Source organism: Pleurodeles waltl, chromosome 1_2 (assembly GCF_031143425.1).
Source record: "Pleurodeles waltl isolate 20211129_DDA chromosome 1_2, aPleWal1.hap1.20221129, whole genome shotgun sequence".
NCBI lineage: Eukaryota > Metazoa > Chordata > Amphibia > Caudata > Salamandridae > Pleurodeles > Pleurodeles waltl.
In genome coordinates this window covers 298098885-298116087 of record NC_090437.1, presented here as the reverse complement: position 1 = coordinate 298116087, position 17203 = coordinate 298098885, and the positions used below count along the sequence as shown (strand labels likewise).

General features: G+C 45.8%; 1 protein-coding gene across 1 annotated transcript in view; it reads right to left on the bottom strand.

Moving 5' to 3' along the window:
* Positions 1-17203, bottom strand: part of LOC138254123 (broad substrate specificity ATP-binding cassette transporter ABCG2-like) — a 610690-nt gene that overhangs the window by 52520 nt on the left and 540967 nt on the right. Inside the window, exon 13 of the mRNA XM_069205809.1 lies at positions 627-716. Within this exon, the coding sequence (XP_069061910.1) occupies positions 627-716 (90 nt within the window). The remainder of the gene's footprint in view (positions 1-626; positions 717-17203) is intronic.

Genomic DNA, 17203 nt, shown 5'->3' with positions numbered 1-17203 from the left:
CCACTGTTGAGTTGCTCATGGTCTTGTTTTTGTAAAGGAATGTCAGCCTCATTTAGTCCCTCACTCTCCAAAGGCCCGAAGTGGCTCAGAGATCCTGTTATCGCCAGCTGTCAGCAATTTGCATTAAAACAGAGTTGCAGAACATGTTGTAATGGGAAAGTATTCCTGTAAAGTATTCACTTTAATGGAAACTAAAAACAGACTACTGCATTGCTGGTAGATTGCAGGAAGGACATTCCAGCAGTCACACAGTTTTGAGGGTGCACAGTGGCTGTTCGAATACCCTTAACTGAAATGTACAACTCTCATTAATTGGGAATGTTCTGATATAGGTGGGGTCTTAAGAACCCTTTGATTAATCATTAGGTAGTGTACCAGTTCGCCCACCTGTGACTTGACACATCTAACTAACTTTGTATATGGACTTGTATTTATGTTGGAGCTTCGAAGTAAGTGTTATAGATAATGTCCCCACTGGATTGGGGACATTTTACTAGTCTAAACTATTGCAAAGTATTTTTTAATGTCTTTTGCACTTTATTTCACTTAAAAGTTGGAGAAAAAAATTAAACTGAACAACAGTATTCTAACCATGTTTACACCAGTATATAACGTGTCATACATACATTTAGGCCATATCGATGAATGCTGAGGTACTTGAGCCATGCCAACCAGACCTGGATGGTTTTGAGATTTATCAGCACGCCTGAGAAAATCTGGAAGCAACAAAGTCATTCTTAGTATTGTCATTTGACAAGTAAACTTAACACTGATTACGACTGATGGGAGATATTTGTAATAAGTGTTTGTGCCCAGACCCACTACTTTAAAAAATAGGTAAAACAATGCAGTGCATTGCAAGCAAAACACAAGTATTTCCGTTGTTCCTGAAGCAACCTAAACGAAATTGACGCTGACTGCAAGTATAGTGCAACAAAACCTATAAGTGTTTTTGATCACAGTTTGGCAATCAGTTTCTGCTTTTCAACAAAACACCTACAATATGGCGATTTATATTTTGTGACTCAGCCTCTTTTGCAGTATTACCAAAAAGCTTTTATGTCTTTAGGGCTGGGTGAGTGACATTAAGGTCCGTATTTATACTTTTTTAGTGCCACATTTGCGTCATTTTTTGACGCAAAAGTGGCGCAAACTTACAAAATACAACTGTGGCCCATATTTATACTTTTTATGCGCCACAATTGTGCTGCTTTTTGACGTGAAGACGGCGGAAACGTACAAAATACAATTGTATTCACTGGGATGCGGTGCTTGGGGATCACTGCGGAGGAGACCTTACATCACGCCTTGAACTGCCTGGCCCTGTGGCGGGAAGATGGCGGACGGAGCCTTAGCTGCATCCCCCAGGGTGTTTCCAAAACTGATTTGCTCCTGAGTGGGAGATGAAGTAGATCGTCCTATTGCCTGAAAGTTGCGTTCCAGGTCTATTAATATGGGCAAAACGACTAGAAAGAAGGACCTAGACATAGAGGCCACAGCTCCCCCTTGATACTGAATTGACAAACGGAGGGGCTGGTCTAATGCAGGGATCACCTGGGGGTCCTACCTTACAAGATATACCATAAGCAATCACCACTTCCAGGGAAGCATTAGGAACGAAGGGTTGGGTATCTTGAAAGAGAATCACCAACTCCTGGTGTAAACAGTTACCACAGAGGAAGGGACATTAACCGACATTCCCACTGATCTTGTGGCAGAGCGAGAAAAACAGACAGTGATAGAAGGAAAAGTCCAGATCCTGGAGCTTACAGCAGAAGATGTCAAAAACAGGTCGCGGAGCAACAACATCTGAGTAATAGGGCTACCAGAGAAAGCAGAGGGGAACAACATGGTGGACTATCTGGAGAAATGGATTACGAAGAGGTGGCCCCAGGGGGTTGCTCACCCTTCTATGCCCTGGAGAGGGCAGATAGGGTCCTACCACGTCCCCCACACCCAGGAGCATCACCGTGACAAGTGGTGGCTAAATTATTATATTACAGGGATCGGGATTACATACTGGCTCAGGCCAGGAAGGGGACATTAGAATAGACAATAGCAAAATCATGATTGATTTTCACAAACTTTACTAGACAAGTGCAGAAACAACACTCAACGTTCCTGGAAGCTAAACGTCGCCTGCAGCAAATGGGCATAACTTGTGCTGTGTTGTTCCCGCCCCGATTATGAGTTGTAACACCAGAAGGAGTATAGTTTTTTTTAGAACCCAACAAGATGTATGGGACTGGAATGATCTCCACCCACAGGCTAGCCCTAGCCAGAGATGTCCAGAGCAGTCACCATGACGGAAGCAGTTGATACGCAGACTTAAGGGTGCCCCCAGAGTATCCCTTTCAGGAGAGGAGGTCCAGTGAGAGCAAAAAAGAGTGCTGGATGTGGTGGCGGACTTGATAGGTAGAGGGACAAGTCCAACCACTTCAGTGGGGGAAGAAGATGGGCAGGCTTCGGATTTGGACCATTAGTCTAGTTCAACTGAAAACCCGGACATTGAAGTCCCTGTGGTGACACCAAGGATAGCTGATGACCTTATATAAACTGTTAAAAGTGGTGAACTTACAGCTTGATGGTGGAGTCCATTATGACTTGAGGGGGGTACAGTTCATTACATCCTGTTGTGTTAGAAGATGGCGTATTAGCCCCCTGAGTTTTCAGATTATTCAGAGCTGTTGATATGAAGGGCTTTGCTGGGGAGGTGCCCGTGTGGGATGCTCCCAATTGATTCTAGCCCCTCTATTTGTGTTTCACGTGGGTCACCCATGAGTGTTTGTATTACACGTGGAAGTCTGGATGGGGGTGCTCACCTACTTGCCTGGGGAGTGGGAGTTGGGATGTTTAATGTTTAAATGTTGGGGAGGGGTATACGTGTCCTGCACCATGGGCGATTCTGCTATGAATGACATGTAGGTCAATGATGCTGTGATCAAGATCCAAGAAGGACAACTCACTCTGCGATGGCTGCTCATTACATACAAAATACTATCCTGGAATCTTCGTGGAATGCACATTATGGCCAAGAGATACAAGGGGGCATATTTACAAGAAAGTGGAGCATCATAGATGATGCACCACTTTTCCTGCGGCCCCCTACTGGCACCTAACATCACCATGGTTGAGCCATATTTACAATATGGTGCACCATGGAGGTCGTTAGCACAATAGTGTCAAAACCTTTGATGCTATTGTGACGCTTTGCTACACTAGTGTCAAAAAGGTTGACGTTAATGCAGCAAAACACAGGCAGGCCCATTGAACATAATGGGTGTGTCATTTTAACACCTGCTCCGAGCAGACATTAAAAATGATGCAAAAAATGGTGCAGTGAAATGTAAATTTCACTGCACAATTTTTTGGGCCTCCCAGTGCAAGAACACCCCCATTTGCATACATTATGCCTGGCTGAGGTATAATGTGGCGCAAGGGGTTACAAAGTGGTGCAATGCTTGCATTGCGCCACTTTATAAAGATGGTATGTCAGAAATTGCTACCTAATACCACATTAGCGTAAAAAAAAATTACACTAATGTGGTGCAAGGGGCTTGTGAATATGCCGCAAAGTCTTTCATATCTTACCAGATGAGGGGTCTAGAAAGCACCCCTTCAGGAAACACATCTGATAGCTAAAGAAGGGGCAGCACTGCACCGTAGATGGTGAGGTCAGGCCTATTATACCTCCTACTCGCCATTTGCATGAGGGACATTGATATGGGTGCATCGGGGGGACTTCTTCCAACATACTGGTGATCTCTTCGACCTGGAAGGTCACTATGTGGTGGGCACAGGCCACCTAGATGGTAGGGACGTTGCCATGGTCAGCCTATATGTCCCGAAAGTGGATCAAAGAGGGTTTTTAGAGGAGCTGTCGAGAAAGTTGCCACCTACCTAATGGGCTCTGTTATTATGGGAGGGATAATTGTGTGGCTAATTTTATACTTGACTGATCCCACCCCCCACTGAGGGTCCATCTATTTTCCAACTGGCAGTCAGAATGGAGTCTTGTTGACTCCTGGCAGCTGTATCACCCGCAAGAGCAAGACTGCTCCTTCTTTTCACTCCTCCATTACCTCCATGTGTGCTTGGATGTGTTTCTTTGAACCTCAGATGTCCATGGATCAGTAAACACTGTGGAAGAATACCTTTCTAGGACCATATCAGAACTTAACCTGGTCCTACTGCCCCTGAGATGGGGAAGAATCCTGTCCTGTATTAACATGTGGAGACTAAAACCGGAATCCCTAGAGGACCCCGTATTCCAGGAATCAGTGGGACATGGTATTAGACAATACTTTGAGAACAAGTCTGGTATAGCGTCTCCCCCAGGGGGAGTCAGACGCCTTTAAGGTAGTGCTCAGGGGAACATGTATAGCTGTATCAGTGGGAGTGAGGCGTACTTTATTGACTAAGGTATTAGATTCAGAAGGAGCATAGAAGGCTCTTGAACAGGATATACCAGTCTGCCCAGGCCCCCAGCCTACGCTATCGGAGCCTAAGAGGAAAGTCATAGAGCATGCTGAATGACTTTGATGCTTTGATTATAAAGCCTATATGACAAGAGCTCATGCTGAACGAGATTGCACTAGCTAACTATTGGCCTGGCTCACAAATCCTGCAAATCGGGGCTCAGTGATAGCTGAGTTCAAACAGACCAGGAGACTAAACTCTTGAGGCAATCGGACAATGATCAAGTATTCCATTTTTACTATTCTGACCTCTACATGATTGCAACTACCGGGAGCCATGATTAAATTAATGCTTTTCTTGCACCGCTGGAATTCCGGACCCCATCACCTGAGGAGGCTGATAAGTTAAGATGGGAGATTACTTTGCAAGAAATTCGGATGTATATTAAGGCAATGGCCAGGGTAAAAGTACCGGAGACTGATGGGCTCCTGGTAGAGCTATATGCTGTGTATGCAGAGGACTTAGCTCCTAAGGTAGTGGACCTGTGTAAGGCAGCCAGAGATAGGGGAACATTACCAAACTCCACCAGTGAAGCATTGGTAGTTCCTCCCTTGAAACCTGGGAAACCGGCATATGACAAGATGGCGCATTGACCATTATCAATATTATTGTTCATTATAAGATCCTAAGCCGGATTCTTGCCACTAGACTCCTTCCCCATATGCCCAAGCTTATACACCCTAACCAGGCGGGGTTTATCTTTGGCTGCAATACGGCAATCAATATTCAAAGACTTCTGATATACCTGAAACCGAACAGATGCTGCGGTGTTCACCGTAGACACAGAAAAGGCTTTTGACAGCATGGAATGGGCCTTCCTATATGGCATCATGGAACACTTTCAACTAGGACAGGAGTTTATCGACAGGTCCAAGTTACTATATACAGCCCCTACTGCCAGAGTAAGAACAAGGTGATTTATCTCGGAGAACTATAGGGTGGGCCGTAGGACCCATCAGGTTTTCCCTTTGTCACCCCTGTTATTCTCTCTGGCAATGGAAACTTTGGCCTGCCAAATAAGAACTGTATGCAGCTAATAGGGTATAGAAATGGGGGGGGGGGCAATCCACCACATAGCTTTGTATGCCAACGACCGCCTGATGTTCCTCCAAAATAAGACAGAGCCCTGATGGGCATCAGGGGACTACTAGACCAGTGTGGAGTGCTGTCCGGACTGCGAGTTAGCTGGCAGAAATCAAGACTATTCCCACAGTTGATCACTGGTGAATGTCCACAAGTCTTAGCAACATTACAACGGGAGCCCGGGTGCCTACAATACTTAGGAATAAACTCTACCATGATCCTCCTGATCTACTGGAGGGAAACACTGGTCAAGCTATTCAGGCCCTTTGCCCGAGCATGGACTTCTGGAGAACTGCCCGCCTATCAGTTGCAGGTTGAGCTGCGTTGTTAAAAATCGTCGCTCTACCCCAACTGTTGTACTGCTTCGAAGTATTACTGGTGTGGATCCCTAAGGCGATGTTTAGTGAGATTGATTCACTGGTTATTACATTTGTATGGGGATCAGGCTGCAGGCAGGTGGCGCTGACCCTTTTATAGAGACTGGGGGGAGGTGTGTGGGGAGGCCTAGCAGTACCTGACTTTAAAACTTATTATCTGGCCGCACAACTCCAGTAGCTAACACAGTGGATGGCGGGCAGACTGTGTACCTGAACGCCAGCACTTGATTAAAGTGTTAATTCAGCTTAAGAGCCCTACTGGAGTCAATTCCATGGAGTTTAGGGCGCTGAGGCGCTGCTGGACCAGGTGCTTGCAAAAACTCGAGTTAGGGTCCCATATGCACATGACATGCCACTTGAAATGCTAGTGGGCCCCCCACCACTGGAAAAGTTGGAGGAGTCTTGCGGAATGGGTGGCTGCAGGTGCGACTACACTAGGGAACTTGTATAGAGACTGGGTACTTCTCCCATTTGAAGAATTCCGGGCAGAACACAACCTTCATCCCAGAAAGTTTTTGCTCCATAGTGCTGTGACGACTGACATCCGCAAACACTGGGGTAGGGGAGCTTAAAAGAATCTCCACACCGCAAGAATAGCACTTACATAACAACATCGTCAGGGACCTTTAAACCTGTTACTTGCCTTTATAGGGCATTCCGGGAAGACATGGTGCTGCCTCTGAATACTCTTCGAGCCCACAGGGAGGGAGACATAGGGAACCCAATATTGGAGAGAGACTGGGTGGCCATATTAGAGAGGGTACCCACAATATCAAGAAATGCCCGATTTAAACTCATAAGCTTATTTATTGCGTAGGGCATACCTGACGCCTGTTAGGATAAATAGGTATTTTCATATAATACATTCATAATGTCCTAAGTGTGGAGAAGTGGGAGCGGAATTTATACACGTGTTCTGGGCCTGCCCAAGTCTTACAACTTGTTGGGAAGAGGTCACTACCACGACTGGGGATATTGTAGACAGGAATGTCCCATGCTAGCCAGGGCACTGTCTCCTGAGTTGGTTTCCGTGTATGGCTAAAACTAAAGTCACCAGTAGATTCCAGGACTTAGCCTTTGTACTAGCAAAGAGATAGATGACAAGAAACTGGAGGGCAGGTGGGGCGGTTACTAGTGTGGCACAGGGTGTTAGAACGATGGGCAGACTATGAAAGTGCAGTGTTGCCTTGGGAGGCCAGACGCGGGCAGGGGTCTCTGGATGTGTACAGGGTTTGGGAGGCACTAGTGGACACTATCAAGAATCCCGAGACCTCCCCATCTGAGGTATCACTGGGCACTGCCTAGAGAAAACCCATTAATTGAGTGGCTGAAAGGGCCAGGGGGGCAATCAATCAAAAGACGAAACCCCACTGGATCATATGTTCAGATTACAGGTCAGCAGAACTATTCACAACTGAAAACCTTTACAAAATTTCACCCGGTTTATGGTAGTTTAAGAGCACAACAGATGGAGGACGGTGGTTACTACAGGGGGTAATAAGAGAATTGTCATTGTATTAGCTATTATGTTATGTATGGCCATATGAAGGAGAGGCTGATGTGCGTATTGAAGTTGGCAATGTAGATTCATGATGGAAATCAATACAATTGTTTAAAAAAAAAAAAAACCTTCATGCCTGTGTGCCAGATCTGTCATTCATGATGCACCAGGGGACTAGGCATCGCTGTGCCCAGGGCAATTTAAAGATACGGGGAATATTTCTTCCTGGTTGTATAGGCAGGAGCGTAACGCCGACCATGCTTCCCCTGTTGTGCAGGCAGGCCTTAACCCTTCATAGGGCCCCCCAACACTTCAGAGGGTCCCATTCAGCCCAAGGTCAATTAATATCTGTGAGATATGGAGACCTGAGGGCCTCCATAATTTTCTGTAGGAGGGCCCTGCAAAGCGTTGAGGCCTGCAAGGCCTGGACCTCAGATTTGTCAGCGACAAACACATTCAGAACTCAGCTCTCACTTGTATGGGTATGGTCATGAGCGGCCCACAACCCTCTCATTTATAACCTTTGGCATTTTACATCCCTCCCCGTGTTAGTCCTCAGCCAGGACTCCCTCCTCAGGAGTATCCTCTGCACTCTCCTTCGCTCCACATGTAGTCCTTGAGGACATGGATGAGTTCAGGGTTTTGCCTTAGCTGGTATGATGATGCTGTCGTGGGTTCATTTTAGTACCCCTTTTACCTAGATAATATGCTTTATTCTCATTTATTCATTTTAGAATAGCTTGCTTTTCAGTGAGGATGTTTTATTTTTCCTAATCAGCTGCTATTCTGCGTCAGCATTATTATTATTATGCACATTTCTCATCATGTTCCTGACCCAAGGTTGACAGGAAACAGTGCGAGACCAACACAAGATTGCATTGTCACCACAAGAGCACGCACATAGTCTAACACTTATGCACATGCCCACGTCAGGCCTATTTAGCAACAAAAACATGCTTTTCTGTAAAATACCATGTAGGCCAATAGGGGGTTGAGAGGAGTCCTTCTGACCAGAATTTCCATCTATGCTGCATGCCATTTTCAGCAAGACCTCAGCCTTGTCTCTGCAAGCCAGCTAAGGAGACAAAGGGAAAACCTTCATTCTAAGGTAACGGGGGTAGGTGCTCCTTTCATGGACAGAGTATGGATAGAGTGGACTGTCACCGCTGTGCTTTCGCTAGAAGCTAAGGGTTAGGTAGGAATTCAATATACATATTTATTGCAATATGTTGGGATTGTTCATTTTTTTCCTGACTAACATGCACAATCCTAATTTTGTTTGGTTTCCTTTTCCCAATAATTGCAGCTCATATATTTTATCGTAGATTGCAGTCTTTTCAATAAATATATTGAAAAACACCCTACATCTCTTCATTGCCTGTGTGTGTATGAGACCTTTTGCTAATGACAGAAAGGGGTGAGATCTGTTCACCGCAACTTCACTGAGAGTTCACTAGAGTTTCATGCAATAGGCTGCCACAAGTCACCCATACTTCTTGGGTTGGGTAAGGTGCTGCTCGCAAGCCAGCAGGGTTGGGCCGGCAGCCGCCAACTGGTGTGGGAATGACTCAGTCACTCACAAGCAGTGGTGCTGCCTCCCCAAATCCAGCAGTCTTGTTCAAATAACGAAAGCCCTATGACATGGTGCCACCAAAGATGGTTAGGCACTAATTATACAGGTCTCCTAAGTATTACTGTCTCACACACACTAAAGGTACCCTACGTACCATTATACCAAGACATCCATGGTATTAAGGAGAATCCTCCTAGGCTGAATAAGGAGTACCTGTCTAGACTTTAGGTTGTTTATGCTTGAACCTTAAAAGGATTTCCCCGTTGGTGTTCCCATCTCTGATACCTATTGTTTACCATGGCACAACCGGTAAATATCTGAGAAAACTGTAGACAACCTGTCACGTTTTTTTAGCTAATGGCTTAACAAATGAGGGCGGGAAGGTTATATTCATCGTAAAAGCTCATGCCACATACAGAACAGAAATATTTTTATCTTGGGTCACCTTTCTTGAAGTAAATAGACACCATGGTTGCACCATACTTACAATACGACGCACTGCGGCAGTCGTTAGGACAATAGCGTCAACATTTTTGAGACTATTGTGGTGCTTTGCTGCACTTGCGTCAAAATTTTTGACCCTAGTGCAGCAAAGTACAGGAAGGCCCATTGATTAAAATGGGTGCATCATTTTAATGCTTGCTCTGAGCAGGCATTAAAAATGACAGAAAAGATAACGAAGTGAAATGTAAATTTTACTGTGCCATATATTTGGGTCTCCCTGCGTCGGAACACCCCATTTGCATACAATATGACTGGCGCAGGCATAATGTGGTGCAATGGTTTACAAAGTGACGCAATGGAAGCAAGTATTGCGCAACTTTGTAAATACAGCACAGGATAAAGGTCTTCTTAACGCCACTTAGCGTCAAAAAATGACGCTAGGCGGTGGAAAGTGGATCTAGGAGCTTGTAAATATGTCCCTATATGTGCCAAGTATCCCCACACCGGCCAAATTTGACAACTGGCAAACATTTTTAAATGTCACTGAAGAACAGCTCACTACTTGGAACCAGAATGGTACCTTTAATTCCTCACTTTCACGTCCTGGTGGGTGGTTATTGTGGCCTATGGACACAAATGGTTGTCAGGCTCGTTTCGTTAATTCCTCAGGGAGTTTCAGAGCAAGCCAACTGGACCCTCGCTATGTCACGACTCAGCACTCAGGTATCATAATAACATATAGTGTGGGTAAGCTTTGCCAACAATGGTTACGATCCTCCACATTAGCAGCTTTCAAAGACCACCTTAGTCTCCTTTCAGAGTGAGTTAACTTACAAGATTTCTTGCTAGGTCCCAGAAAGCCACACTCAAAACGTTTTCTATATGCCATATATAAAGAGATCTGGAAGCTTTTGCAGATGGAAGCTGCTGCACGTCTAAGGCTGATTGATAAGAAGAAAATATAGAAAAGGCTTTAGCCATTGTTGATAATGGTATGAATACCTTGTCCATCCGCATCTACACCCTACATAACATTGTGTCCTCTGCAACAGACATTATACAGAACAACATGTCCTTTTTACATCACTTTACGAAGCGGGGTTCTGGTTGCAGCAACCCCCACACTTTTTACCTGGTTTTTAGATGCAACTTCGACTGAAGTGCGCTGGGCCCCTGCTACCAGGTCCCCAGTGCCAATGTTCCTTCCCTAAAACAAGACACTTGGTCACTTGGCCCCCAAATGACCAGGCCCTTCAGCACCTATAATTTTCTAGTAAATGGTACTGAAGAGGGCCCTTCAGAGATGCAGCACAAGTTGTGCTACTCTAAAGGACCAAGCACCAACCTTATTCAGACTGCCATTACAGGCTGCATGATGAGATGCTTCCAAAATTGAAAACATGACATGGCACACAGCCTGTGTGCCATGTCCCTTAAACTCTGCATGTAATATATTCAAGCCACCCCTCTAGCAGGCCTTTTAGCCATAAGGCAGAGTGCATTATATTACATGTGAGAGCATATCTGCATGAGCAGGTATGCCGCTGCTATGTCTTTGTTGATTCAGACATAGTAAGTGTACAGGGAAGCCATTTTAAATGTATGTGCTGGACACTGGTCAATACAAGTTCCCCAGTTACATGACGGCTTCTTTGAATCCTGGGATGTTTGGTATCAAATATCTCAGAATAATAAAGTCTCACTGACCGCAGTGATGGATTTATTTAAAAATGCAGAAAGGGCACCTTAGAGGTGCCTCCTGAAGACCTACCAACTATTAGTGTTCTCACTGACTGGTCCTAACCAGTTCAGCCACCACATACACGTTTCTGCCCCCCCTCCCAAGGTCACAGCCAGCGCTCTGGAGGGCCTGAGACAAAAGCCTGCTCTGGGCAGAGGAGGCGAGCTTCAAAGGCCCTGACACATTTGTAAGGCGACCCAGGTCTCTCCAGATGGCTGAGATGACCAACCCCCTGTCCTGACACTACTTTTGGCAGCAGCACAGGCGGGAAAATTTGTTAAATTAGGAGGAGTGCCCACTTCATGCCAGTCCCACCCCTAAGGTGGACACTACTTTTTAAATTCCTGTATCTTATTTGGAAGTAATTTGGCCACTAGAGTTAGGGTTATGTCCACCTCCCAGCGGAAGTGGTCATAAGAAGGGTGTAGTCACCCTCAAGGTGGTCAGCCCATTGGCTACTGCCTGACAGTTCCTATAAAGCTCCTAAGTGTAGTATTTGGGTGGCACCCCTGAAACCAAGAACTCAGATTTCGACAACCTAAGAAGGCTTGAACAAAGAAGAGTTGCACCCGCAGAAGAGGAAAAGAAGAAGCAGCTGACCTGGACCAAGCCCCTCCAGCCTACATGCTGACTACTTAGAATCCTGCACAAAAAAAGCCAACTTGTCAAGCCTTCAAAAGAGACTCGAGCATTGCATTGCAGCGGACTTAGCCTGCAAGAAGAAAACTCCAAAGAAAAGACTCTGCAACTGCTGGATGCAGGAAACCTGACACCAGAAGAGACCACTGTACCCGACATCCATGACCCGAGGTGAGGCCAACCAACGGTGCCAATGCGGGGCCCCAGTTGCCCAGGGACTGAGTTCAGTGTGATCTCACCTCTCTTGGACTCTCCAGAGATGCCTGCAGTCTGTGCACGCAGGCCCCTTCTTCCACAGGCTTGTTGGCAGAGAAAATCTGGCAGCTACGGCAACCACTGCACCCGTGACCCCTGGCCCCAGCTGACGTGGGTCATCAGTGCCAACAACATCCTCCTGCTCCGAAGGAACTTGAGTCCACACTGGTTCCACCCCTGCTGGATTCCCCCATGACGCCTGCAGCCTCAACATACAGTACACCCTGACCGTGAGTGCTCCCCGGACGTGAAAACCCAACACCTAAGGACACCGCTGTATCCGTCTCCTCTGGGCACAGGAGAAGAGGGCCAAAGGTTCACCTATGTCCTGAGCACCCCAAGTCCACTATCTACCTGCTTGATGTCCCTAACTGGCTTCCTAGCCAGAGCCTGCAGCCTGTCTTCATGAGGACCAAACTACCATTGGAAACCTTTGGGCACCTGACACCTTACTGCACCTCTGCACCTGGACGCCAAAGTGCCACCCGGTGTGACCTGTTGCTGATCAGTGCCCAGTATTTGCCTTAACTCTCTGAGGTTGGCTTTGTAAGTTGTTCTTACCCCTGTGTTTGCTGAACATTGTTTTCCTCCATAGGATAACACTGAGAGAACTTTGAAAATTGCACTGTGGATTTCTGAGACTGCAAATGCTTTATGCTTAAATGTCTACTTACCTCTTTACCAAGCCCTTGGGTTTGAAACATATATAAAAATAAATGTTTTTTTTCTAAATTGGTCTCAGATTTATTCATTGAGTATGTGTCTCATTTATTGCCTCTGAGAGTACAACAAACACTTAGCACTACCCTCTGATAAGCTTAACTGCTCTCCCACACTACCACAAATAGAGCATTAGTCCTATCTACTTTTGCCTCTGTAATACCAATTGGGAATTCACTGGACTCTCTGCAGTGTACTTCATTTTAGTGCACTATACAAAGAGCCAGTTTCCTACAACCACGGACAAAGTCAACTGAGGTCCATCATGCAGTTAGGTTGGACGTTACAGGCTCTAAAAAAGTGGCCACATGCCCTGGCAGCACATTAACTCTACTGAGTTATTTGCCGCATTTAATTTAACCAAGCAACAACAGCTAATGGCTAAAAAAAGAGGTGAGTTACATCATGCTTAATATCAAGAAATTGGAAAAGTCCCCTTTCGCTGTGGCAGAAATTCCCTCTGCAGTATGGCTTGTCCACGGAGTGATAAATCTGCCCATTTCAACATTTTAGTTTACCGGACTGCTTAAAACATTTTGCACTTGGCAGATTTGAGCAGTTAGGGAACAGTTATATCCACAAGGTGTGGAAGTTGCCTTTCGGTTACAAATGTCAGAACAGCAAAACAGAGGTCTTAGTGGAAGTGAATGTGAGACTACTGTTATTCATTCTGTAATTTGTAAGCAGGTGTCCTTGCGTGGCACTTGCAATGTGGCCGTATCGAATTTGTCCTGCCATCTGAAGGGTACTCCCATCTCTTTGACTCACACAGCGTTTCAGATACTTTCCAATGGAAGTTATATTATGCTGAATGATCAAAGCTGTTGCAGGATGAAACCTGGATTTGCCTATGTAATTTTGGTTTCCCAAATTATAACTTGTTCAACCATGTGTTATTCCCCCATCACACACAAGAGATAAAAGTGGCAGAATTGTGGCAGCACATTGCTATTTCCAATGTATATTTTGACAAGCTAAGCAGACTAAAGGTGCTATTGTTTCAAAAACATGTGGCTCTGACACCAGCCAGCGAGACCTATGACCTGTATCTAGCAACTTCATCAGCGGAGATACAGTCCCTATGAAATACCAACTTCCCCAAAACCTTTAAAGAATTGGTGAACGGGACTTTTAATGCATATAACACTGCAGGGATTGTGCACTTTTTTTTTACGGCAGTTGGGTCTGGATTTGTCAGCTTGTTCAAGACAGTATTTGGAGTAATTTCTTCCGCCATTCATTCACTCTTTTCGATTGTCTTTGGTGGCTTTCCAATAACTTTGGCATTGATTGGCGATATTCTGCTGCTGCTATTTTTGATACGTGGTGGCTGTCCCATCTCAGCAAAGCGGAGTGATGGAGCTATCACCAGCCCAACTGTGTCGTGATCGCATGATGCAGTACTTTGGAGCTTCATTGCTGGAGGCACTGAAGCTGAATTAGTCACTGACTTGTGTGCAATGTATTTTCCATTGCATATTGTGCTTATTCGAGTGTGTACCAAAAGTGTGTTTTGTTGTACAGCCTGTGCCTTCTTTGGACACAGATCTCTTAATGTTCTCGATGAGGGTTCATTCACAGACATGCCCATTGAGTCTGTGGCTGTTACGCAAGACATCTAATGAGCCACCACTTGTGGATTTGCTGGCTTCATTAACATCAGGTGCAATGAGGGATGTTGCCTCCTCATCCTTGTCTGGGGCTGAGGCTTCTGCACACTTTTGCTCTGTGGATCCTTCGACTAATCTGCTGGTCAACTTATCACCTGCTGAAGTGGAGTCTTTCCTCCATTGCTGACATCGAACATTTTCTGGAGGATCACAATTATTGTTGACATTTGACCATTGGCATTTTTCCAAAATCCCAAATGTGTTTCCAAATTGTCCTTTTAACTTTGGTTTGTCTGTTGGCCTGCCTGACTTGTCAACTTCAACGTTTTATCTTTTTTATGTATAATTTAAAATGCTTTTAGTATTTTTTAGTTTAGGGCATTTTAGGTCGTTGAACTGGCACTCTTGTTCCGACAATGGGGAGGGTGTCATGGGTTCATTTTAGTACCTTGCTCAGGCACATATATTTTAGCTTAGCTTAGCTTAAGCCTGCGGCCTGTGCCCTTTTACCTAGATATTGTGCTCTATTCCCATTTATTCATTTTAGAATAGCTTGCTTTTCAGTGAGTATGTTTTATTTTTCCTAATCAGCCGCTATTCTGTGAAAGCGTTATTTTTATTATTATGCACAAAATTTCTCACCATGGGCCAGATGTACCAAAGGGTTTTATCCATTCTCTGCCTATGGGAAAATGTGTTTGTACATATGGGCCCATGTTCCTGACCCAAGGTTGACAGGGAACAGTAGGAGACCAACAACAGATAATGTTTGGCATTATCACCACAAAAGCACGCATATGGTCTAACACTTAGGCACATGTCCACGTCTGGCCTATTTTGCAGAACAAAAACATGCTTTTCTATAAAACACCATGTAGGTCAAGTGGGGGTTGAGAGGGGTCCTTCCGACCAGGATTTCCATCTATGCTGCATGCCATTTTCAGCTAGACTTCAGCCTTGTCTCTGCAAGCCAGCGAAGGAAACAAAGGGCAGAACTTTATTTTAAGGGAATAGGGGTGGGTGCTCCTCTCATGGACTGAGTATGTACAGACTGGGCTATCACCGCTGTGCTCTTGCTTATAGCGAGGTATTAGGAAGGAGTTTTAAATACATGTTCATTGCATATGTTATGATTGTTCATCTTTTTCTCCCCAACCGTCACAATCCTAATTTTGTTATGCCTCATGTTCCTAATAATTGCAGCTCATATATTTTATTGTACATTGCAGTCTTTTCAATAAATATATTGAAAACTACCCTGCATCTCTTCATTGCCTTTGTGTATATGAGACCTTTTGCTAATGGGTGAAAGGGGTGAGACCTGTTCACTGCAACTTCCCTGAGAAGTCACTAGAGTGTCATGCGATAGGCTTCCACAAGGCACATTTCCTTCTTGGGTTGGGTGCTGCTAGCAATCCGGTAGGGTTGGGCCGCCAGCCGCCAACTGGTGTGGAATGACCCTGTCACCCCAAAGCGGTTACGCTGCCTCCCCGAATCCAGCAGTCCCATTGGAACAACAAGAGTCCTACGACAATGCTAACCTCAGGCACGCCCCTTGGGTGCTCTCCTTGCACTCAGTATGTTCACTCTGGGGTAGTCCACCCAATTGCATGATGAGAAAGTGGATCATGTGAATCACCAGGCACCGGCCCTCTCCTGCTTTGGGTAGGGGCCCCTGTGTGGGCTGATACTTCAGCCTCTTGGCTTCACACTGGAATGGAACTGGTGTGTGTCAACCCTATACAAGCTAAGCTTTCCATGTCCCCTTTTAAACTAGGACACATTCCTCGTCACAGACTCTCCCTGGCGCGGTGCAGTGATCATGGTCCTTTGGATCCAGGTGACTTTCATGGGTCCTTCTCAAAAGGGTCCTGATTTTGTTTCCAGAGGTCCCCCGCTTCGGCTGACCATTTACCCTCTTGGTTTCACATTGGAATGGAACTGGTGTGTGACAGCCCTAGCCAAGCTAAGCTTTCCATGTCTCTGTTTAAACTAGGACACATTCCTCGTAACAGTCCCTCCCGGGGCGGTGCAGTGATCATGGTCCTTTGGATCCAGGTGACTTGCACGGGTCCCTCTCAAAAGGGTCCTGATTTTGTGTCCAGGGGTCCCCACATTGGCTGACCCTTCGGCCTCTTGGCTTCACATTGGGATGGAACTAGTGTGTGTCAGCCATATCCACTCCATGCTCTACATGTGCCCTTTTAATCCAGGACACATTTCTAATCACAGACTCCCTGGTCCGGTGCAGTGATCATAGTCCTTTGGATCTGGGTGACTTGCAATGGGTCCCTCTCAAAAGGGTCCTGAATTTGTGTCCAGGATGACAATCCTTAAAAAACAACACAAATCCCACCTGAAGGTGGGTGTCCTGGCTCCTTTGTCTTGTTTGGCTTTTCCGTTGGTCTTATGGTGTTTCTCTTGCATGGCCTCCTCGTCCAACATGGCCGGCCACCAGCGGCGGCTAGCCAGGTGGTTATCTTGCGTAGAGCGCCGCACTAGAAGGTACAAAGGGGCCTACACTGGTGTGCTGTGGGGGGTTTGCCAATAGGCCATTAGGAACCTTTACAGGCTGGATGCGAGGTCCACCCCTTGGTAAACTCTGATTTGCAGTGGCTTGTTTAGGGTTCTCATAAACGCTCACCCTCCTCATTTGCTTAGGCCATGACGGTGCAATTTTTTGGTGCTTCACCCTGAGGTTCCTGAAGTATTTCTGAAACTCCTGAACATGAAACTGGGGCCTGTTGTTGGTCCTGATTTCCTCTGGTAATCCCAACAGTG